We start from the raw sequence: 25,143 nt of genomic DNA on the forward strand, positions 1-25,143 counted from the left end.
ACTAATAATGCCATCCTAATTCTAAGTTGAGTCAAAAGCAGGGAGAAAGTAATTTAAATTTTCTTATAGGTACTGTCTTATTGCAACCCAGGTCCCTGAAAGCTAGTAGTAACAAACAAAATCAGAAAAAGGGTTCCTTCGAAAACAGGGTTTGTTTATGAAGGAATCCCTTCTACACAGCCATTTTTGTTCTTGAAAAGGCTATCCTGAAAGTGAGACTGTGTGAGAATATGCAAATAAGGCACAAGATATGTAAATCTGCACCTCATCTGCATTTCTCATCTCGCTTATTTGCATTCCGCTTCCGAAAGCAGATTGCAGTGTAAATGTAACCAGAAGTGGTAGTTGCGACACTAAGTCAGAAGTGAAGCCAGACAGTCGCTCAGCTGGGATACGTGAGGAAGGGAGAAAAGGACCCTGTCTATGTGTGATTCACAGCTGCATCTAACCAGCATAAAGTTCTTTTATTTGGCAGTACAGCAGAACTACACCAGTTGGATAGCCCCTGCAGTCTGTTTTCCACTGCATAAGAGGTAGCACATGTGCTCCTGTTAAGAAACCAGCCGGTAACAGCATAAGTGAGGGAAAGATCACACTGTAAATGCGGAAGCCCAGAGAGTCTAGAAAACAAAAATGGGACTGTGGTAGCTGGCATAGCAGCCAAGACTCACGAGGGACACAAACGGATGAACAGCTCTCAAGTTGTATGGCAAGCTGGCTGAACAAGCAGAAAAGTTGAACTGTATTTCAGGGAGACTAAGGCTACGTCTATACTACGAGATAAATTCAAATTTAAGGCAGTTAGCTCAATACTACAACATGACTGTCTTTACTGTAAATATTATTAACTCAATTTAGGGAGCACTAATATGGATATCGTAATATTGTCAGAAGTGTAGTGTCAAGTTCATATTTAAAAATTCGAATAAAGGCCCGTGTGGAAGCCTCCAAGGGTGTCCCATATGTAATCCACAATGCACCACAGTGCTTCACTCTGGCCGCTACTCTACAGATACACAGGAGTTAGATAACAGGAAGACCATGAATTACAATTTGGGACCAGGAAGCCTGTGGCTGTGGGCTCATGTTTGTATGAGAGACTGAGAAATGCCTTTCTTTCTTTGCTATTAGTGCTGTGTGTGTGTATCTACCCATGACAACTAGCCCCACCATGGAGTTCGTGGTTCTGTCTCTATCTCTTCAAACTGAGCATTTGATATTTCTTTCTGTGCTGCGTGGGGCCAGCCACTATCCCGCCGCACCATATGGCAGCAAGGCTGTTGTGGGGTCTAATAAAGACTGAATGATTCATAGAAAAGTTAAACAGGTTGTATTGCAAGAATGAAATTAGCAGACAATTTCAGGTGAACATTAAACTGGACAATCTTCTTACCTCTTGATTCATGGAAAGCCCTGGGTTAGACTGAGTGAGAAGTTTGAATACTTGGCAGGAATAATCTATAGCCATATCCACTATAATCTATATTTATAGAAACATACACATGTCCACTCACATGAGACACAAAATTGACAGGATATACTGCAGGGGAGCCTTTTTCACTTTTGCTCTTTACTCTGCTTTCAAAACCCAAAGCAGAACAAATGTGAGCTAACAGGAAAATTGCAGGCCTCCATGTGGAAAATATATAAAATAAATGCACTGCTCTACAATGATGGTATCTCATAGCACATCACCCATCCTTTACCATCTGTGCCAGAGGTAATATTAGAACTGAATAGGTTTAGTTTTGCATCTAGGTATAAAACAGAAATCTAGAAGACAGAACCACTCGACAGGATTAATCCTTTATAATCTGTTACTTTAAGAAATTCTGCTCCTTTGTTAGGGTGTACCACTACATATATAGGAATAATTAATTAAATACCTTAAAATTCAAGTTGCAGCTGCTTAAGGGTTACCTAATAACTGCCAGTAATTACCAAAAAATAAAGTTGAACAAACCAAGTCTTTGCCAGAGAGGATGCAAACTCACCATACACCATACAAAGGATGTGTTCAGAAGAACAAGTATCAGAGAGGTAGCTGAGTTAGTCTGTATCTCCAAAAACAACAAAAAGTCCTGTGGCACCTCATAGACTAATAGATATTTTGGAACATAAGTTTTGATGGGCAAAGACCCGCTTCATCAAAGCAGAAGTCAAGGATGTTTTAAATTCGTCAGTGGGTCTTTGCCCACGAAAGCTTATGCTCCAAAATATCTGTTAGTCTATAAGGCACCATAGGACTTTGTGTTTTTTCAGAAGAACACTTGCTCATACACAAAATTTAAAATATCCTTGACTTCTGCTTTGATAAAGTTAACCTATTATGCTTAGGGAGAAAGTCTCTCAGATGTACAAAACAATGAAGAGATATTTATTCAAAATATACACCACACTGAGGAAATTCATCACCACACTACGGTTTTCCAGAATAAAACTGTAGAAGTTACGTCTGGCTAAACATAATAATGGCTACGTCTACACTAGCCAAAAACTTATTTCGAAGTGCTGCGGCCACCCGCATTCTAATGAGGAGCTGAATATGTATTTCAGAGCTTCATTAGTAAACTTCGCATGGTCATTTTGAAGTTTTTGGCTAGTGTAGACACGGCCAATGTGGGAAACATCCAAAGTCTTTATGGCTCTCAAAATTGTACACAATTAAGTCTCTTTTACTTCAGTAGTCAACAATTATTCGACCAGTGTTATTAAATATTGGATTTCAGAACTATACCTGTTGCCAAAGAATCAAAACATGATAGGAATACCGCAGATAAAGTTCTCACTTCACAGCTCTTTCTACCATCTCTCAAGCTGTCAAAAGAGAATCAGAGAAAAGAAATGTCTCTTGTGGACTTCTCTCCACTCTTCCATTTCTCTTCATAGATCTAGAAAATTGCCATATAAATCCAAAAGAATCAGTACATAACTGCCATGGCCATTAAGGTGGAAGCAGTACAGCAGGCTCTTGTGTGGTACTTGCAGAAAATGTACAGACTCCATCTGCACTTCAGCCACCAATGACTTGGTTTCTCCCAGAGGTGATCAAAGTGAGGTGCACTCATCCCCAGGAATGGGAATCCAAAGAGGCACTTCTGAAAAAGAGAACTTCTAGCGTTTGGGGGATTCTTCAGTGATTTTCCATTAGCAGTTTTAGACACGCTTCTTCTGAGCTATTAGATCAGTTTCCTAACAAGTGTATTAAGATATTGTAAGATAAATGATCCCAAGTTTAATGCATGGATAATTGCAATTTTAACTTTAATTGACAGCTAATTAATTGGATGGCTACTGGGAGCTATGAAGATTTTCCATTCCATTATTCTGACTTTAATTCTAAATGTAGGTGAGATCTCTGCTTCTTGTTCATTGCTATGATGAATTTACATTATTCAATTTTTCCAAGTTATAGCAAGAAGAGACCGTTATAATTTGGAAGACTGGTCAACAGATAATTGTAAATTTTAATATATTTCAAATACATTAAATGTGACTACTGTACTTTATCTCCTGTTTTGTCATGAATAAACTACAAATAAAAATTAAAAACAAATATAAATTAATAGCCAACATCCATTATCAAGTCTGAGAAATGTGTAGGTGTAACCACAAAGACGTTTGACATAAACTATCTTCCAGTGTGTCTCTCTTCAGATATGAACTAATCGGTACCTACACAGATACAGTTCATTCTGGATGATCTGTAATAGGATTATTACTCATTCACCCAAACCATGACATTTTAATTTATAGGATCATGTAATTCTCAACAAAGACATGACTTTCATATCCTGACATGTTTACCATGGTAAGGCTAAGCTTATTATTAATGTAAGTCCATTTAATAACCTCTACATCATCTACAGAAGTTACTTCATTTTAAATTCCAGTAGGGCATGTTAAGTTAAAAGTGCAAGTAGATTAAAAGTTGCCACAAGGTAAGTGATCATATTGAAATAGCATCTCTAAGCCTATGTTATGTTCATTCAACTTACGGTGGGACAACCTGATTTCTCCCCCACAGTACCAATAAATGTATGGCTCCCATGTCTTTGACATCTTAAAGCTGCTTCCAAGGAACCAAATATCTTATGTGAGTAATACATCCATGTATTTGTGTTTTTCTATATAGTTATGAGAACCAATAACTGGTCCTATGGGTCAACATTCCTCTGAACTTTGTAAGGACCCTGGCCACTGCAGGTAAATCAAGGAATTTCAGCTGATTTCAAGTCCAAGTCCTACTCTCGTTTATCCATAGCTACCCACATTCCCAGAGATTCTTTTGGCTGTCAGAGACCAAGGGAGCACAAAGATACCTCTGCCATGCCCCTTTCCTCTGAAAATGCCTCATGTCAGGGCCAGAAAAGTTTACAGCATAGTGCCACTACGCTGGCTCTATGTCATATGGGCTCTCCAGGTGCCAGCTAAAAGTCATCTTTCTGGCTTATTTGTGCCAGTGTGGTGTAACACTGTCTGACTCAGAGCAGGGACCAGAATCTGGCGTAATGTGACACGGACATTTTGAATTGCCTGGCTAGAAGGGAACTTGATCAGATAAATTGTCTTTAAAGATTTAATTGTCATTGTTAGGTTTGGAGTCAATCACATGCACCTGACTTACAACTTTGTTTGCCAACTGTTTAGTCACACTAAACCCAAACATCCTCACCCCCACATCCTTTTGAGGCCTTGCCCTTCCTGTGAGACCCTACTCCTGCTCACTCCATTCCCTCCCTGTTACGTGCTGTTCTCCACCAGATGGGTGGGAGTGGGATACAGGCTATCGGCCAACTCCAAAGGGCTTGCACTGTGGGAAGGGACTCTGGGCTGAGCCTGGGGCAGGGGGATAGGGTGTGAGCTCTGGAAAGGAGTTTGAGCGCAGCAGAGGATTCAAAGCTGAGACAGGGTGGTGCCGCAGGAGCGACTGAAGTGTGCAGGCTATGGGAGGGAGTGGTTCAGGGCATGAGACTGAGTTCGGGAAGAGGTGTGGATTATGGGCTCTGGGAGGGGGCTCAAGGCTGAGGCAGGGTGCAGGATGGGGTGTAGGCTCTAGGAGGGAGTTTGGGTACAGAAGGGGGCTCAAGGCTGGAGCAGATGGTTTGGGAAGAGTAGAGGGTGTGAGGTCTGGGAAGGAGTTTAGGTGTGGGAGAGGGATCAGTGCTGGCACAGGAGATTGGGAAGCAGGAAGGGGTCAGCATGCAGGCTCTGGCTGGGAGGCACTTGCGTTGGGTGACTCTGAGTCCCAGTTGACAGTGCAGCATGGCTAAGGCAGGTTGTCTGCCTGCCCCCAGGTCTCACCCCACTCCCAGAAGCAGCCTGTACTTCCTTACTGTGGTCCATAGGTTGGTGGCCAGGCCCCTCCTGCATGCTCTGCCCCAGCAGCTCCCACTGGCTGCAGTTCCCAGCCAGGGGAAGCTGGGGCTTTTAGTGGCTGGTCTGGCTTCAGGAGCCTTCAGAGATTGAGCCCGATTTCGAGTGACTCCTGGTGAAACTTCCAACTGAAGATGAAGGACAGCTGTGTGATTAAGATTGTGAATTTGGACTCCAGAGACCTAGGTTTAATCTCTCTGCCCTACACACCTTGTGTGACAACGGTAAGGTCGCTTGTGCCTCAGTCCCCAACCTGGAAAATGGACAGAACAGTGCTTTCCTACCTTTCTGGGTTAAAGATAAACTCAATAACTGGGACCTGGTCTGCTATTATGCTGATGAGAGCCATTTAAGTACCTAACAAGAGGCAGAGATATAACACACTTCCACTACATGATCTTTTTTTCTAGTAATTTAAACTTTGTCAAAGTAATGGCTGAAGATGAAATTTTCCATGCTGAGTGTATGCCTCAGAACTTTATCAGAGCACTTTGGCTAAAGCGGTCCAGCCATTTCTGAGACACAGATGGGGGAAAATAATTGTATTCATCTTTCATATTTTAGCACTGTTTCACTGAGAAGCAACGTGGTCTGGAGCAGGGACTTGACAACTGCCAGGATGGTAAGGAGGAGAATTATTTTAACATTAGGGATGTATTTTTTGCAGTGCATGAAAATTAGCTCAAATCTGGTCAAGTTATAACCTCTGAAAATATTTCAGGTTATACATGATCAATAAAGGCTTGCTGAGAGTTTGGCAGCTAGCTTCTTTGATGAATCCATCTGCACTGAGCATGCTCCATCCCTGCACAGCTGCAATGTGCAAAACAGACTGTCCATGATTGATTCATCCCAAGGACTTTCCCTGCAATTGTTCTTCCTGGCAGTTGAGAGCTACTGTGGTGCAGAACACCAGAAATGAGAGCAGAAATACAGTGTCTCATTTGCTTTTAATATACCCATTGCTTCCAGCCAGGCAGGAAAGGAGCCTGACTTGTATGCAGAGCAGTGAGGAGCAGAGACAAGATGGGGACAGAAGCAGATAGGCAGAAGGGAGAGGTATGGAGAGAGACAAACATAGGAGTTAGTGTGTGGAATGGACAGAAGCAGAGGGGAACAGACAAAGGATGGGGAGGTAGAGTGGCAGAAGTATTTATAACTACTGGGGAACACTTCTCCTAACAATCTGAAATTGAGCCCAGGATTTCTGAGTCTCAGCTTTACTTCTTGACCATCAATAAAGAGCTGCGAACCCCTCTAAGGGTTGAGAATAACAGTCTACTTAGACCAGATGCTCTGTAAAATCAGCTGGCAGTATTGGTGAAGCAGATCCATCAAGCTCACACATGGAACCCACAAGGAAAACGCAAAAGAGGAAGACCTCGGACAACGTGGAGAAGATCTACTGAGACTGAAGAATAGCAACTGGGGTACTCCTGGAGTCAGCTAGTTTTGTCCCGAGACAGAGTGACATGGAGGAGACTTGTAGATGACCTATGTTCCACTCAGAGAAAAAGGATTAAGTAGTAAGTAGTAGCTCAATTAATGCTAGCATGTCTGCCTACCTGTTCTGGGAAGCACTCTCACAGCTTGATGAACTGCAGTGAAAATCTGCTCTGTGTCTAGACTTGGAGTTCATTAACCTTCCATGTATAGTTCTTTTTGTGTGATCTAAGACTGATATCTCTATGGCAGCCATTCTTTAATTTACCCTATGAATAACCAATTTCCAGGATTATAATCTTCTTAGCCATTAGGCAAGACAGATGCATACAATCAACTAATTTTAAGAATTTAAGAATCAACAATTCTTTCCCGCCCATAGCCTCCCCTCAGCCAAGTTTTTCTACCCTTCCCACTCACTTAAAATATTACTAATAATTGATTTATATTTATTCAAATGTTTAAATTCTAGACAGCAGACATTAGTATAAATACAATAGGGTGCTATGGAGTGAGATAAAATCACACTTTATACATATTATTGTGTGTTTATCCTATTTCTTATTTTAAATTAAAATTCAGTACAACCCAATTCTACGACGACATATGTAACTACTACCGATTTATAAACCCTTTCTAAAGTTTGTAAGTGAGTTCTATATTCTGTCTTGCTCTTACCAAAAAGCCCTCTAAACAATGTGTTTTCTTGCAGTGCGGAATCATGTTTTCATCCTCAAGTTTAAATGTCAGCATACTACAACAGTTTCACTTCCTAAATTTTGCTTCTTTGACATTACTGATTCAGAATGCTTGAAAATATATACTCTGAAGTACTCTTATTATAGCAGGAAAAAAGCAAATAATTATACATGTGTACATATATGCCTTTTAAGCAAACCTATTTGTTTGATATGGGGTTCTGAAACGAAACGTATTACAGTACAGCCATGTCCACACTACAGCAATCTTTCAAAAGTTCTTCTGGAAGATCTCTTCCGAAAAATCTTCTTTTAAAATATCACGTCCACACACAAAAAAGTGGATCAAAAGATCAATCCACTCTTCCACTAGAGAGCGTCCACACAACCTCTGCTCTTTTGAAAGAACAGGCCAGGGATTGAAAACTCCTGCAGCATGAGGACTGTTCTTTTGAAAAAAGGGCCTGCGGAATGGCTACACACTTTTTGTCTTCTAAAGAAGCTTTCAAAAGGAGGTGCTCTTTCTGAGCCGGGACCAGAAGGCAGCTTCCAGAGGAAGAGCCGCATTCTTTCAATTTCAGATCGAAAGAGCACATTTTGTGTGTGGATGCCCTGCATGCTGTTTCAAAAAAGGGCCTGATTTTCTGAAGGAACTTGCTAGGGTAGATGCCACCCAAATAAAGTATAATCTATTCAAGTTTATAGTGTGGTTAATAATAAAACCACAAGTTAACCCAAGACTAAGGCATGAGCTATCTTCAAGAGTTCGCTAATTGTTTCAATGTACATAAAAACCACATTTTCATGTCCTGTTAATAATGTTTAAAATGCCATAAAAGAAAAACTAGATTTACTTTAATGCTGATAATTTATCTTTAATTCTCAAAATTTAGGAAACTGTTTATGACAAAATGCATAAGAACCTCTTGGGTCCTCTTTTGCTTTTCTTTTTCACAGTTAATTTATGGTGATTTTAATGCAAAAATTTTTACACTTCATAATTTAAATGGTGACATATTACATACCTTAAACGTGGAAAGACCATACAGTCTTGCAGTATGAACAGTCTCTTGGGAAATATTTGTAATGTTACTTATGAAGTCCTCAAGGTATTTACAAGCTTGTTCCAAGTGTGTTGTGTTTATGATGATTTGCACCAACTACAAAAGACCAAAAATTCAGTAAAATGACTTTGTATCAACAGATATCACCTGATTTTTAAGAGTTATTGCTTTCAGACACTACACTGCAAGTAGATAATTATCACAGGATACAACTGAATAACTGTCGATTTTAAAGTTAGAATGCAAATATTGCTTACAAGTCATAATATAGTATACACACAAATTGTCAAAAGTTTAAAAGCAAAAACCACAACTATCAATTGAAAGGAAATTCCACTTTATATTGCAAGGCTGTTAGCATTAAAAAGATCACCAGAGCCAAATTAATAATTCCATACCAGAAAAATCTCTGCATTACATGAAATGTTAAGGTTACAAAGTGATGAACAGAAGGTAGGAAATTTCAAGATTAAGGTTTCCCCTGTGTATATACTGTTGATATATTCTTTTTCCGCTGGACTCAGGTCCTTGTTCAGTATACAAAACAGACAGGGTTTAGTGGGTGAAACAGCAGTTCAACATTTTTTAAATCATTATTGTATAGTGTGCAGCCCCATGCCTTATTTACTGGTTGGCAGCTAAACTCTGCCCAATATAAATTATTCTTTTCTGTCTTTACAGGTTTTCCTATGGGCTGTAATCATTTTAGTAACTAAGCACCCCAAATACAATACATTTTTTATCTTCACATGATCCTTGAGAGTTCAGGAGCTACCCTATTCTAGTCATAGAATTAAGTCACAGAGAGATTATGTCCCTTCCCAAGAGAATATAGCATAAATAGACTAGAACCCAGATCTCAAGGCCTCAGCTCAGTTCCTTGAACTGCAGTATTATTCATCAGCTTTCAGTGAGTCCCTACTGCCATGATGTAACTTCAGGGAATGAAACATAAGAGCTCATCTACACAGTGAACTAGGGGCCCTAACCTCATTCCATGCACACCTATTGCATATAGACCAGGACTCCTTCAATGCAACCCTCACTTTAATATACACTACATGCATATATAACCATATATTTAATTAGACCCAACAATAGAATTTTGTCATTTTCACATGGCAATATTCATCTTCCTCTTTTTCTATTTTTTGAATTCATACATAAAAGTGTTTCTTGCAGATTAATACCAAACAAACTATTCATTTTGTTAACCTGATGTAAAGCTTTGTGTTCCAGTACAGCTGGATTTATGAAAACATATTTTCCTTGTCCTGCATAAAAATTCTTGGGTGATGCATTTCATAACTTACCTCTGTTAAACCTATGTGTGGTTTTTTGATGAGGTTTTGTAAACAGCTACTTAAAGTTCTGGTTAGCAGCAAATTCGTAGACTTTCTAAGCATGTCATCTATTTCTGTTGAACTGAAAAACAAAGTTGTGGATACGGTTAAACCTATACAGAAAGTAACAATACTTTAATTGAAATACTTCACACCTTTACATCTTCACATGCTAAGCATCTTGAACATGGTTAACAAACATTAAGTAACCCGCTCTGTTATGGTGATTCCAAGGTTGTCTTTGACTCTTTCTCATCTCTATTTTATGGCTGTTTTGGTCAACTTCTGTCTCTACTCATGTTTGGACACTGAGCCTATTTAAATAGCACCAGCATCTTTCCACAGTTTCAGATGTTTCTCTGTTGTGTTCCTCCTGTCCTAGTTCTGTCCTAGTTTGTCCCTTTGACAAAGACAAAAGTATTCCTTTAACACCCTTTTCAATAGACTCAACCTTTGCAGACAGCTTTACAGGGCATTAACCTGCGTCCAATCTGAAGTGCCTGGTTGGGAGTCCTGTAACCAGCCAATCACAAGGAAGATTTTTTTTTTCTTCAGAGTAATGCGTCCTTCTCAGTATTGTTGCTGCAATGAACACAAACGTTCCTTCTAAATGAAACATTTAACATCACAAAAAATGAAAATCAAGGGGCCACTATATGTACTGGCAGTTCATGGAAGACAGCAGTGGAAATTAATGACTGGCCAGGAAAATTGTGCCATGTGAACAGAAACACACACTACTTGCACTGTGTCACCAGCAACAAAGCAGTTTACAGACATTTAGAAACTTTCATACTGCATCAGACCCCAGTCCACATCCAGTCTCCTATCTCTGGTAGAGATCAACACTGGATGATTGTTATTGTTAACTATTGTTGTTTCTTGTCATCTGTATAAATATCCAACAGCTCTTTGAATTTTCCTAAATTGTTTACTTCCATGTCTGAAGGCAGTGAGCACCAATGTCTGATTACACACTGTGTAATGTATTTCCTTTGATCAGGCTTGAACTTGCCACTGAAATTACATGGAATGTTTGCTTTTTGATCACATGTGCACATTGAACAGGGGTCTTTATGGAGTTGTCCAAAGAGATGCCCAGTTCCCTTTTTGGAGTTGATATAATCCTTTTAGAACCCTAGAGACTTATAATCAATTTATATTTCCCCTTCATCATGCACTGCTTGTATTTATCAACCCTGAAATTCAGCTATTATTTTTCCCACTTACCTAGTTTGCCTAACTCTGTCTGAAGTTCCTCATGGGCCAGGTCTACACTACAAAACTAATTTGAATTGTGTCACTACAACAGACATATCTTAAGTTGAATTTCTGGCACAGCCCCACTGTGGAAGGCTGACAGGAGAACCTCCCATTGACTTCCCTTACTCATGAACGTGAGGCTCACTGGAGTCAATGGAGTGCCCCCAACGTTTGATTTAGCACTTCCCTACCAGCTGTGCTAAACTGAACGCTGGAAGAGTGACTTCTGGAGCACTGATCCTCAAGTAAGTATGGACATGCCCATAGTCTTCTCTAGTCTTGACTAATCCAAATAAACATGTGCTACATAAACTGTGCTCACTACTTGTTCCCCTTTCTAATCACTTATGTATTACATATCAGGAGTAATACAGAATCTGTATCGTGTGGTACACTGGTGTTAACTTGTTGCCAAGATGAAAATTGAGCATTTTTTCCTACTGTTTTCTGTTTCAACCAATTTCTGATTTGTGACAGTATTTTGCTTTTGACCATATGAATATTTAGTTTTTTGTGAGGGACCTTGTCAAAAGCCTCTTGAAAATCTAAAACGATGTCAGACCTTTATCAAATATTACTGATACATTTGGAGAATTCTAATAAATTAGTGAGATACAATGTTTCTTTGCAGAAATTATGCTGGAGATATACCATCGTGTATTAATTACTCTATTTCAAAAGTCACCCTAAAACAATTTTAAAATAGATACAGGAGATTGGAGGGGAGAATAGAGTTGTTTTAAATAAGGGAGTGCATATTTTGCCAGCAGGTCAGGCACTTCATACTTCACCTACTTCAGAACACCTACATCTATACCATTTGGACCCTAGGGACTTGCTGCTTTTTAAATAACCAATTTGTTTCACCTTTTCTCCTAGTAATCTAATTTCTGATAGAATTGTATCTTTATTATCAAAAAACACTAATGCCTAGGCTATGCATCCCCCTAACATTCTCCATGGTAAAGACTGAAGCAAATAAATCATTTAGCTTCTTAGCAATATCCCATCTTCCTTAATTGCTCCTTTGACTCCTCCCTCTGCCCCACCTTCCCATTGATCCGCAGACCTCCTGATTCTTTCTCAGGCTGTTTCTGATATACTTAAAAATTTCTTACATGTTTTAAAATCTTTAGCTATTTGTTTTTCAAATTCATATAAATCTTCAAATTTCCCTCATGTATAGTCCACTGTAATGTATACTTTTGTTTACTGGATTCACCTTAGAATTAAGATTCTTCCAATTTTGAAGATCTCTGGCTTAAAGAACCTCTCACACCTTGTCGTTTAGCCTTAGTGGTTTACACCCTTGCTTCTGCGCTCCCTTTCTGGTCAGATGTATGCAGTCTTCTGAGACTCTCTGAGCTTGTCTACACTACCACCCTCCTTCGAAGGAAGGATGGTAAGTAGGGTGTTGGGAGTTTACTAATGAAGTACTGTGCTGCATACGCAGCACTTTATTAAGCAAATTCCCCCTCGCAGCAACTTTGAAGTTTTAAACTTTGAAGTACCAGCATGCGTCTAGCTGTGGCTCACCCACCGGTACTTTGACTTGCTGGGGCAACTTCGAAGTCCCTTTACTCCTCAAAACTTTGTGCCTGAAGCGCAGCACTTCATTAGTAAACTCCCAAACACCCTACTTACCATCCTTCTTTCGAAGGATGGTGATAGTGTAGACACAGCCTCTTCCTCTTTTCTGAAGGAGCATCCATGCTTAACGAGGGACCTCTTCCCAACCCCATTTTCCAGGAACTTTCCTTTCTAAAAGTTTAGTGTCAGTTTCTGATACCTTACCTCTCACATAGAACGTTGAATCTAACTATACTGCAATCACTATTACTTTATGACTCATGATGGTCAATTCTTGAATTAACTCCTGCATGTTATTTAAGAGAGAGACAAAGAAGGTGAGGCAATATCTTTTCTTGGACCAACTTCTGAGAAACCATTCCCAAAAGGATCACTTCAAGCAAGGAATCATCATACACTCATGCACTCTGGAAGAAAAACATCAGGAAACCAACCTGGAGATCATACCACAAGTTGATCTAGTGAAAGATATTATTACCTCACCTGTCTCATCTCTCTCATATCCTGTTATCAATATGGATACAAGACACAGTTACTTTAAGGCTAAGTCAAGAGAACAGCCACTCTCTTCTACATAAGAACTAGGTGTTTCAAGCACAACAATTTAAATCTTGAAAAATTGCTTCTCCAAAGTGTATTACATTGTGTAATTAGACTAGTTAATATGGGGTTATCTTCTACAATGTTGCTGCTTCTTCAGTCTCTCAATATTAGGCACTCAAGACCTTTTTTTTAATGTGGATGCTCTACCAACACATTTACATTCTTGAGGTTTGTATCTCAAGATTAGACTTTTGGGTATTCTCCTTTAAAAATTTTATCCTGAGAGATTCTATGGAATTAAACAGATATGCAGGCTGTGTATCTGTTTGCAATTTAGTAATATTTTTAATATCATGACCAAAAAACTGTTCTGATTTCAATTTACAAGAGAATAAGTGTTCCAGGATCCATCTCACAAAACGTCACATTCACCCACTCAATCACCCAGTACTACTAACTGAATTTCAACACTGATGCAAAAAATCTGTTATTTTTAGCTCTTGGAGGTTTGTTAACATAGCATTTAGGAAAGAATAATCTGTGTGTTTAATGAGTCACTGTTTAGATATGGGAGGTCAACAGGCACTCATTAGTACGTGTAAATTATAAACAGTATCAATTAAGAATGTGTGAAAGGAGAGTCATTTACATTTGTTAACCATGCAAAAGTGGATGGCCAGCTGTGAATAGCAAATTTGAGCTTTCAGGGATCATCTACAAATGTTATTTTATGTAATTAAAACCAAGCTGGGCTTCTGAAATGGTAGCGGAAAAGGGAGGGGGGCGGGGAAAGGAAGTGCTGAAATATTTTCCACTGAAAAAAAGTAATTTTCTAGAGGTTTCTCTTTAGTTTATATTTAGCTTTGTTTTTATCAGAACCTCTCTCTCTCTAAAGAAGACTTCAAAGAGAATCTTCAAAGTACAGTTTGACATATATTCAAGAATTCTGGTCCAGTGTAGGGATGGGAGACCACATTATTATTTTATACTTTCATAATGCATCACTAGCAAGCACAGTGCTTTGTATAGGAAGTATGTTCTTTGCTTCAAAGTGCTCACAGTCCAAGTAAAATGAGACAATGCCAGAATGACTGGGGAAAATAAACATTAGGCAAGGAGGAAGAAGAAAGTATGCAAAGAAGTATATGTTATGGCTTTACAGTATGCATCATGTTAGTTTGGATACAGTGACAAAATGTGGACAGACATATGACTAAACTTAAGAATACAACTTTTATTAAAGTTTAATACAAGGGAGGAGCACTGTCTAAACACCACCTTTATGCTTCTAGACCAGACATTGAATTGGCTCTACAGCCAGGGTTAAGAACATGAGAAGGGCCACACTGGATCAGACCAAGAGTGCATCTAGCCCAGTATTTTGACAGGTGCTTCAGTGGGAACGACCAGAACACGTAATCATCAAGTGATACATCTTCTTGTCCATTCCCAGCTTCTGGCAAACGGGCTAGAGACACCATCCTTCTCAATTGTTGCTAATAGTCACTGATGGATCTGTACCCCATGAATGACCTAGGGTTTTTTTGCACCTGAAGTAATCCCTTTCATTTGTTTTAAACCTGATGCCTACTAATTTCATTTGGTGACCTCTAGTTCTTGTTCTACAGGGCTCCTTATTATAGAATCCACAACTGGTACTAGCAAAACAAAAAGCAGTCAAGTAGCACTTTAAAGACTAGCAAAATGGTTTATTAGGTGAGCTTTCGTGGGACAGACCCACTTCTTCAGACCATAGCCAGACCAGAACAGACTCAATATTTAAGGCACAGAGAACCAAAAACAGTAAGCAAGGAGGACAAATCAGAAAAAGATAATCAAGGTGAGCAAATCAGAGAGCGGAGGGGTGGGGGGGAAGGTCAAGAATTAGATTGAGCCAAGCATGCAGACAAGCCCCTATAGTGACTCAGAAAATTCCCATCACGATTTAAACCATGTGTTAATGTGCCGAATTTGAATGTAAAAGCCAGCTCGGCTGTTTCTCTTTCCAAAACGGTGCGATAATTCCTTTTCAGTAACACACATACCTTGAGGTCATTGACAGAATGCCCCAGTCCATTAAAATGTTGACTAACTGGTTTGTGGATCTGGAGTGTTTTGATGTCTGTTTTGTTCCCATTGACCCTTTGTCTAAGGGAGTTAGAAGTCTGTCCAATATACAAAGCATTGGACAGACTTCTAACTCCCTTAGACAAAGGGTCAATGGGAACAAAACAGACATCAAAACACTCCAGATCCACAAACCAGTTAGTCAACATTTTAATGGACTGGGGCATTCTGTCAATGACCTCAAGGTATGTGTGTTACTGAAAAGGAATTATCGCACCGTTTTGGAAAGAGAAACAGCCGAGCTGGCTTTTACATTCAAATTCGGCACATTAACACATGGTTTAAATCGTGATGGGAATTTTCTGAGTCACTATAGGGGCTTGTCTGCATGCTTGGCTCAATCTAATTCTTGACCTTCCCCCCCACCCCTCCGCTCTCTGATTTGCTCACCTTGATTATCTTTTTCTGATTTGTCCTCCTTGCTTACTGTTTTTGGTTCTCTGTGCCTTAAATATTGAGTCTGTTCTGGTCTGGCTATGGTCTGAAGAAGTGGGTCTGTCCCACGAAAGCTCACCTAATAAACCATTTTGCTAGTCTTTAAAGTGCTACTTGACTGCTTTTTGTTTTGATAGTGTATAGACTAGCACGGCTTCCTCTTTGTTACTATTCAACTGGTACTAGGTTTACAATGCTTCAGTCCTTAGCATACAATCTATGATGCTGCAAAGGCTTTCCTCAGGAATCAGCTCTCTCTGCGACCCACACAAACACAGAGGGGGCCGGAGAGCGTAGCAGTGGGGGAGAACCTCAATCTCGAGGTCTCACCCCATCACATCTCACAAGATCCAGCACCAAAATCCCAGGATTCTTACCTCTTGGAAAATTAATTTTCTTTTCTTTACTACACTTGAAACAGGCCACAAGTTGTGAAAAACAGCTCCAGCCCAGTACCTCAGTAAGGGACTATAAGTGTCCTTCTCAACTTTCCGTACCTTCAAGGTACTGCAAGAAAGCAAAAAACACCCTGGTCCTCTACCAATTGGCTCAGGGCAGAAAAAAATTGTTCCTGACCTATACAGCCATTTCCTGTCCCACCTGCACTGGTGGCCCCATCAAGTTCTCCCACCTATTGATGAAGGTTGGTTGCCTTTAACTCAAAGGTTCATTAATTATAAAAACTGTATTTATCTCTAGTCCAACCTCCTGTATAACACAGGTCATACAACTTATATGGAGGGGAATAAGGGGATTTTGAAACGTGCAGGGTCCTTTGAATCCCCGTGTAGCCACGCCGAGCCATGTGCTTTCCTAATGCTAATGAGGCGCTGAGTATTCAATTCAGCGCCTCATTAATAATCTACAAAATGGCCATTTGCACGGCCATTTTGAAGTTTTGGCCAAGTGTGGCCACGACCTAAGAGTAACTAGCCCTTTTTGTTATTTACTACTTCCCCAATCTTAGTATAATCTGCGAACTTTATCAGTGATGAATTTTTGTTTTCTTCTATGTCTTGACAAAAATCTTACATAGTGTATAACTGGGAATCTATCGGTCCCTGAAGAACTTCACTAGAAACACACTGCTTGATGATGTTTTCCTGTTGATATTTATATTTTGAGATTTATTATTTAGCTAGTTTTTAATTATCCTCATGTTCAATTAATATTATTCCAGGTTTTTAATCCAAAATATCAAGTAGTGTTGTATAAAGCCTCTGAGCAAGCTATTACCCTGTAAATTGGAACTACTTGGTTTCCAAGTACATCTTCTGGAAATGTATTAAATTGTAAGGTCCTGCCAACACGACTTAAAGAATGACAAAATCTGCTTCTGACTGGACTGGTGTGAACACTAGTGCTGGGGATTGGAAAGGGGCAGCTGTCTTCTAAGGCTAGAGCCACACTACCACGGAAGATCAATCCGCTAAAGTTGTGTATTGGCTGGCAACTTCTATGTCTACTGTAGACATAGCCTAAGTCGTTCTTATTACTGATGATTTGAATTGCTCTCAGTTAGTTGCTGTGCTTTGGCAGGTATCTTTGTAATTACTGAATTTTGAAGCTTTGTAATTGGTTCTTTGTAACTCTCAGCTGCTTTCCTTTCAAGTTCTGCGACTTGTAAGATGGTTGAGTTCGTAATCTCTGTAACTTTCAACCACTTTGTTTTTTAAAACAAAAAAGCCGTCCAATAGCACTTTTTTTGTTTTGATAGTATATGGACTAGCACAGCTATTTGTCCGTTTTTGTTTTTTAAGTTCTGTAACTTACTCTAAGCTACATTCCACCCTGCAATTAGGGAGAGCTGTGTAATGTGATAAGAGAGTGACTGTGAATGGAGGCTGCGAGTCCATCATTGCAGGCAGACACTCCAGATCTTATCAAAATAAAAAGCAGTCAAGTAGCACTTTAAAGACTAGCAAAATAGTTAATTTTGCTAGTCTTTAAAGTGCTACTTGACTGCTTTTTGTTTTGATAGTGTATAGACTAGCATGGCTTCCTCTCTGTTACTACTCCAGATCTTGTCTCTCTTTGCAACCCTTTGCTTACATAAGTGTGAGAGTGCCTGAAAGCACGAGAGAGAGAGAGAGAGAGAGAGAGAGAGATTGATGTCCTTTAGTTTAACCCTCTTGTGCACTTAATAAAACCACAGAGTGTAATCCTGGGATGGTCTTTAGTGTAAATTAGGGAAATATGGTACTATATGAAATGCCCTACAAAAGTCTAAATATACTACATTAACACAATTCTCTTTTAGCAACCAACTTGTTGATTGGCATTAATTATATTATTCTCCCTTAATTCTTTATTAATCAAGACTTGTATCAGCAGTTTTTATTATTTTATTTTCCTAAACTGATGTCAGATTGGGAAACCTCTAATTACCCAGGTCTTTCTGTTTATTTTAGTTAAATAATAGCACAAGTTTAGCTTTCTTCAGAAGTCCTCTGAAACTTCTCCAGTGTTCCAAAAGTCAGTGAAAAAATCAATGTTTTCATTATTAAGTCCAGAAAGTTCATTCGTGAGCCCTTTTAAAATGCCCAGATGCTAATTATCTGGACCTGCTCGTTTAAAAATGTCTAGATTTAATAGCTGCCACTTAGCACTCTCCTTAGCCCGTTAGAATGGAAAGTATTTCATCATCATAAGATAAGACTACATCAGGTGCCTTCCCAAATACAGAAATATTTATTGAACATTTCCTACACATTATTGTTGACAGGTCTATAATTTCCACATAGTTATGGACCAATGTCATTGTTAGAGTTCCTTTGTCCCTAATGTATTTGAAAAACTCCTTATACTCTCAGTCTACATCTACACTAGAGAGCTTTGCTGACAAAACCCACAGAGCACCCACATTACCAAGATGTTCTGTCAACATAAAACAGAACACGGCACTTCTATGGACAGCGTTCTGCCATTCCCCAATGAGGCAGAATGCCTTTGTCAACAGAGATCTGTGAACAGAAAGCTAGTTGGGGCATTCAAGGGGGCCTACTGTTGACAAAAAAGGCCTCCAGGGCACAGCACAGCTGCCATGGGGAACACCCTATCCACAGCAGTCAGCACTCTATGTCCCTATGAGCCAGAGGCAGCACCCTGGTCATGGCCCTGGACTTGGGCCCCTCCAGCCAGGCCATCTCCAGAGCATCCCTGGAGCTGTTTGACCCAGGTGCACAGGTGGATATGAGGGCACTGCACCACTTCCAACTTGTGGGACTGGCTGGTCATGGGGCAATGGCTCCAGAATTTCCACATGTGGAAGGACACTTTCCTGGAGCTCTGCACCTGGCTTGCCTCTGCCCGCTGGAGACAGGACACCTGGCTGCAGCCTGCCACCCCCCCTGGAGAAGCAAATCACCATCACCTTCTGAAAACTCGCCACCCCCAACAGCTACTGCTCTGTGGGAAACCAGTTTGGTGTGGGAGAGTCCACCATCAGAGCCCTCCTCATGGAAGTAAGGCACTCTTGGGCTGCAGTCCCTGCACGGGAGGTGGGGGTGTCCTGCCAAAAGGGGATCCTTCAGGAAGCGGAGTTGGGTGTGTGAGGGATGGGTGGGTGATGTGGGGAAGACTCATCCTTGGAAGACAGTGCCATCCCATCCTCACAAAGCCCTCCTTCCAGGGGGGCAGCCTCACACAGGAAGTCTCCCAGAAAGCTTGGAGGGAAAGGAGATGGGAAGGGGATGGGGACTCCCCACCAGGGCCCAGGAGCTCCCTCCCTCAATCCCTGATGTGTGTCCAGTCCCCTCCCTTTTCAGGTCAAGATGGCCATCAACATGCGCCTGCTGTGGAGGGTTGTCTGTCTGGCAGACATGGACATCATCATGGTTGGATTCGCTGGCCTGGGGTTCCTGAACTGCTTTGGGGCTATCGATGGGACTCCATCCTGATCTCTGTCCCAGACCACAGTGCAGACACAAGGGAAGTTTCTCCATGGTGCTGCAGGCCCAGGTCAACCACCGTGGATGCTTCATTGATTTTTACATCCGGTGGTCAGGCCATGCACACAACACTCATATGTTCTGCATCTCTGGTTAGTGCTGGAGGATGGAGACAGGCACCTTCGTGTCCATCTGTCCCCCCACAGGAGATGGCAGTTGGCGACATGCGCATGCCATTGTACATTGTGGGGGGGACAGCCTACCCCCTCCTGCCCTGGCTTATGAAGCTATACACCAGCCAGCTGGACCCAAGCTGTGAACACACAGTACGAGGGAATCCTGAGACCATCACCACTCAGGGTCCTGCTCCCTCCATGTACTGAAGCCCCTCTGTCTCTCTGTAACAAGCCCCCCAACTTTAAATAGCTCATTGCATTTTGCTTTTTTGTAAATAGTTTTATATTTCAGTTTCTTTTGCACTATTTTTTGTTGTTGTTGTTCAGTTAAACAGTTATTTGTTCACCACACCCACATCCCTCTTCATTAAGCAGGGCTCAGGGAGTGGTGAGTGGGCAAAGGGAGTGGTCATGGTGGGGACAAAGCAGGGCTGTGGGCCACAGGCCCCCACTGGGGGTTCCCTAGAGATGGTTGTTGGGGGCTGTAGGAGAAGCTGTCCCTCAGGGCTTCACAGATCCACAGCCTGTTCTGATGTGCCTGGCAGGTCAGTGCTGTGCCTGGCTGCTCACAGCTATGGCCAGCATCTGCTCCCTACCTTGGGAGGAAGGTCTCCTCCTTCCCCTCCAATACGTTGTGGAGGGCACATATTGTGCTCCCCACGTCCAGATGTGTGAGCGGGTACCTAAAGCATGCTTTGAGGCAGCTGAAAGCATACTTGGCTTGTATCCGAGCCCAACTGAGTCAGGCCAAGTGTGCTCGGATGCAGGCCGAGTGTGCTTTTTGGTGGTGGGTGGGGGGCAGTTCACCCTGGCACTGGTTCAGGGCTGCCTCGCTCTGGTGCTGGGGTAGGGCTTGCTTGCCTCGATGGGGAGGTGGGGCTGGCTTGGCCCACTCTCAGTGCAGGTCTAGCGGTAAAGAAGACAAAGAGAGATGGTGAGTCATCCACGCCACACAGCCCTAAGACTCCGTCTCCAACCTTTTGCGGCAGTCAACACCCCTCAGGCCACGGAATGGGGATGTCCTGGGACCAAAGCCATGTGTAGCCTGCACAGCAGACCAAGCTGACCAGTGCTCCCACTACCACTTGATAGACTAGCGGGCAAGGGGAGGTGTCTGGCCACAGAGGGGTCCCCACATGGGCAGTGGGTAAGCCGGGCGCAACCTAGCCCTCCCTGGGGCGTACACACAGACTGGTGCAGGTACTGATCCTCACCTGGAGGCATATCTGTGTGCTAGGAGCCGCATTCCTTGGTCAGGCTGGTAGCCGTGTGACTGGCCTGCTTCCAGCCCTGGCAAGGGCTGGCAGGGCCTCCCCCACACCCTAGGGCCTGGGGCTCATCCAGATGCCCATGAGGCTGGCAGTGGGATGGCACCCATGCCCAGGGGCTGCCTCCTGGGTCCGGGTGAGACATGCTACCATTCACGTGGTTCCATGCACCTGAAATAGAAATCTGATGCGGTTCAATAAGGAGAAGTGTAGAGTCTGGGGACCGACTGGCTCAGCAGCAGTACGATGCAAAAAGACCTAGGGGTTATGGTGGATGAAAGGCTGGATATGAGTAAACAGTGTGCCCTTGTAGCCAAGGAGGCTAATGGCATACTAGGGTGCATTAGGACGAGCATTTCGAGCAGATCTAGAGAAGTAGTTATTCCTTTTTATTCGGCACTGGTGAGGCCACATCTGGAATATTGTGTCCAGTTTTGGGTCCCCCAGTATAAAAAGGATGTGGATTTGCTGGAGCAGGTTCAGCGAAGGGCAACAAAACTGATTAAGATTCTGGAGCACAAGACCTATGAGGATAGGCTGAGGGATTTGGGCTTGTTTAGTTTACAGAAGAGAAGACTTAGAGGTGATTTAATAGCAGCCTTCAGCCTCCTGAAGGGGAGCTCTAAAAAGGAGGGTGAGAAACTGTTCTCAGTGGTGTCAGATGGCAGAACAAGGAGTAAGGGTCTGAAGCTGAAGAGGGAGAGGTGTAGATTAGATATTAGGAAAAACTACTTCATCAGGAAGGTGGTGAAGCATTGGAATGCGTTGCCTAGAGAGGTGGTGGATTCTCCATTCCTTGAGGTTTTTAAGCCCTGGCTGGACAAGGTCCTGGCTGGGATGACTTAGTAGGGGTTGATCCTGCTTGAAGCAGGGGGCTGGACTAGATGACCTCCAGAGGTCCCTTCCAGCCCTGTGATTCTGTGTGACCTGAGCTTTTTGGGCAACACTCACAGCATACCCCATCTACACCCCCTCCCACACCTTGGCGTGTGTGATGTGTGGGGTACTACTTACAGGAAGGCCCCTCACCCAGCTCTGAAGATGTCCTAGAGGTGGCCTGGCTGGCAGGTGCCAACTCCATGGTGATGACCAGCATGCTGCTGTTTGCCTTTGACCTCGTGTCCACCTCTGGTGGGAGTTAGATCCTAGGGCGCTGCTCCTCCTCCTCAGGCTCTTGCTGCGGTGGAGGGTCCTCCTGTACCATATCAATGGGGGAGGTTGGTGGGGAAGTGTCGTCTGGTCCCAGGAGCTGGTGCAGCTCCTTGAAACGGGCAGATTGCAGCTCCTGCCCCAGATCTCCAGCCAACATTGTGGGCCTGAGTGGAGTCCTGCTGGAGCTCTTTCACCTTGGCCCACATCTGCTCCATGATGTGGGTGGGGTGGTCCCGTGCCAGCAGGGTGGTGGACAGCCACATGTAGGCAGGGGCATTTCGCCGCTTCACCTTGGGGTTGAGGAGCATTTCTTCCTCACCCCACAGATCTAGGAGGGCCTGGACCTTGGCCCCAGTCCAGGACAGGGCCCACCTCTTGATGCCCCGGGGCACTTCCTGTGACCCCTTGTCTGTTCCCTCAAGGGCCCGGAGGGTCTCAGGGTGGCTGGCTCTCTGTCATTGGGCAACGCTCTCAGGGAAAGAGTGGCTGTGAGGGCATAGGACAAAGTTGTGTGTTGCTGTGCTGTTTGCGTGCTCTCAGCTTCCTGCCACAGGGTTTCCCAGGCTCCCTGTAACTTAAGACTGGCCAGAGGCAGGGACCACAGAGCTCTGATTGCTTGGAAAGGCCATCTCACAGCACCCTACAGGCCTTTTCTGTCAACGGACATCCCCCTTGTAATGTTCAGACTGACTTTCTGTCGACAGAAGTATTCTTCCTCATGAGAAGTGGGATAATGCTGTCGACAAAACTGCCATGTTCTGTTGATTTACTGTCGACAGAACACCTTGGAAATATGGAGGCTCTGCAGGTTTTGCTGAGAAAACCCACTAGCATAGAAGCAGTCTAACTGTAAGAATAACGAACTACATAGGGACAGCTTACCTATGGAGGCTGTCACATCACATCAGTGGCAGTTTTTAAAAATAACTGCGAAAGGGGGTGACTAGATGACCTTCTGAGGTTCCCTTTCAGCACTATATTTCTATGAAATTAAAAACTAAGGTATTTCAGATGGCCCAAAAGGAAGTGTTGGGGCATCATATGAAAAATGTGGGTCTCTTTTGGTGGAAAAGGTACATAGGATTATTTTACTTCATCAATTTTTGACAATTATACAGTCCCATTAACTCATTTCTTGATGTGGGGTTGAACAAGAAGTGTCTTAGGAAACAATGATTAAACTGTCTCTGTCTTTTGACAGGAAAAACTTCATATCGAAAAATTGCATTTTTGGTATCCAAACATCCTGGACCGGTATACAACAAAATGTTTATAGAAAGTGCAATTTGGAAACGTGCAACAGAAAATTTTAAGACATTTAGAGGTGTACTGCTGAACACAGGTGCACCATACATGTTTGCTTACTTTTTGGTTCCAAAATCTTTATAATTCTGCTACGGAAACCACAAGTAAAATGCATGTGCAACTTATCAGTTCTGCAATATGACTGACTCAGTGGTATTTATTCCTGTTAGTGACAAAGCTAAATGGCTGTTAGAAGTAAGGAGCTTATAGACTGTGCCAGCAAAGAGAGTAAGCTCTGCAAGCCAATCAGCTCACAATTCTTTCATTTTTAATTTTCCCTATGACACTTAGGAATCTAAACATAAAAACCTTGCATAAATGCTACACCAAAGTTGTAATAATAAAATCAGGTTACCTTGCCCATACTACATGTTCTCTTTTCCTTTCCTGCATTTTTCTTTGCAATGTGCAGTTTGACACATTAGTGTTTATATAGTAAAATATATTCCACAAAACAAACAGTGTATGCAACATAGTCAAGTCAGTCTTACTACTAGAATGCTAACTTCTGCATTTTCTTAACTTAGTGCAGTCTTAAAGATTAACTAATCAATTTTTTGTGTGTAATTGTAACTAACCTTCAGGATCACTTTATTGCATTTAACCATATTTCCATTTGTCCTCTTCTTTAATTATTCATTTGTATGTCATTTTACCTTCTTGCATTCTATTTAACTGACATTTTCACAGTAAAATTTCTACAGCTACAGAATAGATGACAGCAAAACAATCCCCATTAACAAAACAAAGAGCCTTTACTGAAATATCCAGTTCCAGGTTACTTTTTTAACTACTGCATGCTTTTCCAAAAAAAATCACCACACAATTCAAATCAGCAAATGCTGTCTAACATAATACTGACATTATTTTAGACTGTTTTCTATATAAAACTACCATACACATATGGTATATACACTTATTAAATTTGATCACATTATATGTACAGATAATTATCTTCCAATTATGAAGCAAACATAACACACATGTGCCAAGATAACACATACACTACCCAATGCTTACCTGCGGTGAAGTGACTCTGAAAATTTAAGGCTTGCATAGATAAACTCCTTAACCTGGATATAAATCTGAGGCACCGACTGAGACATTGGGAGTTTCTTTGGGAAGGATTGCTATGGAAACAAAATATTAATTCTACATTACAGCCCAAACTTTGATTCTAACCAGATATTTGTAGTACACAAGACAATCTAAAATATGCCAAATTCTATAATTTTAATATTTTAATTTAATGTATTATTGTTTCTGCCTTTCATCAAATACAAACAGGTTATGTATTAGACTGGTCATCACTCTTCCAAAAATAATTTATAACAGAACAGAAAATTTTTATTATTTGCAAGTAAGCGAAGGCTAACAGAATGCAACCTAGTCTGAGCTGCAGGATATAGACAAATTATGTCATAACAAGCTTCAATCCAATCCTAAACACCTCCAGGTAACCTTTACCTA

At 41.8% G+C, this 25,143-nt stretch overlaps 1 protein-coding gene across 7 annotated transcripts in view; it reads right to left on the reverse strand.

The window, feature by feature from the left end:
• The window catches only part of EXOC6 (exocyst complex component 6), a 190,264-nt gene that overhangs the window by 73,490 nt on the left and 91,631 nt on the right, over nucleotides 1-25,143 (reverse strand). For all 7 annotated transcript variants that reach the window (XM_075000389.1, XM_075000388.1, XM_075000391.1 and 4 more), the window contains 3 exons: nucleotides 24,694-24,803; nucleotides 9,895-10,006; nucleotides 8,543-8,677 (listed from right to left, as the gene is read on the reverse strand). In XM_075000389.1, coding sequence (XP_074856490.1) covers nucleotides 8,543-8,677; nucleotides 9,895-10,006; nucleotides 24,694-24,803 — 357 coding nt within the window. The remainder of the gene's footprint in view (nucleotides 1-8,542; nucleotides 8,678-9,894; nucleotides 10,007-24,693; nucleotides 24,804-25,143) is intronic.

This window comes from Carettochelys insculpta, chromosome 7 (genome assembly GCF_033958435.1).
Source record: "Carettochelys insculpta isolate YL-2023 chromosome 7, ASM3395843v1, whole genome shotgun sequence".
Lineage (NCBI taxonomy): Eukaryota > Metazoa > Chordata > Testudines > Carettochelyidae > Carettochelys > Carettochelys insculpta.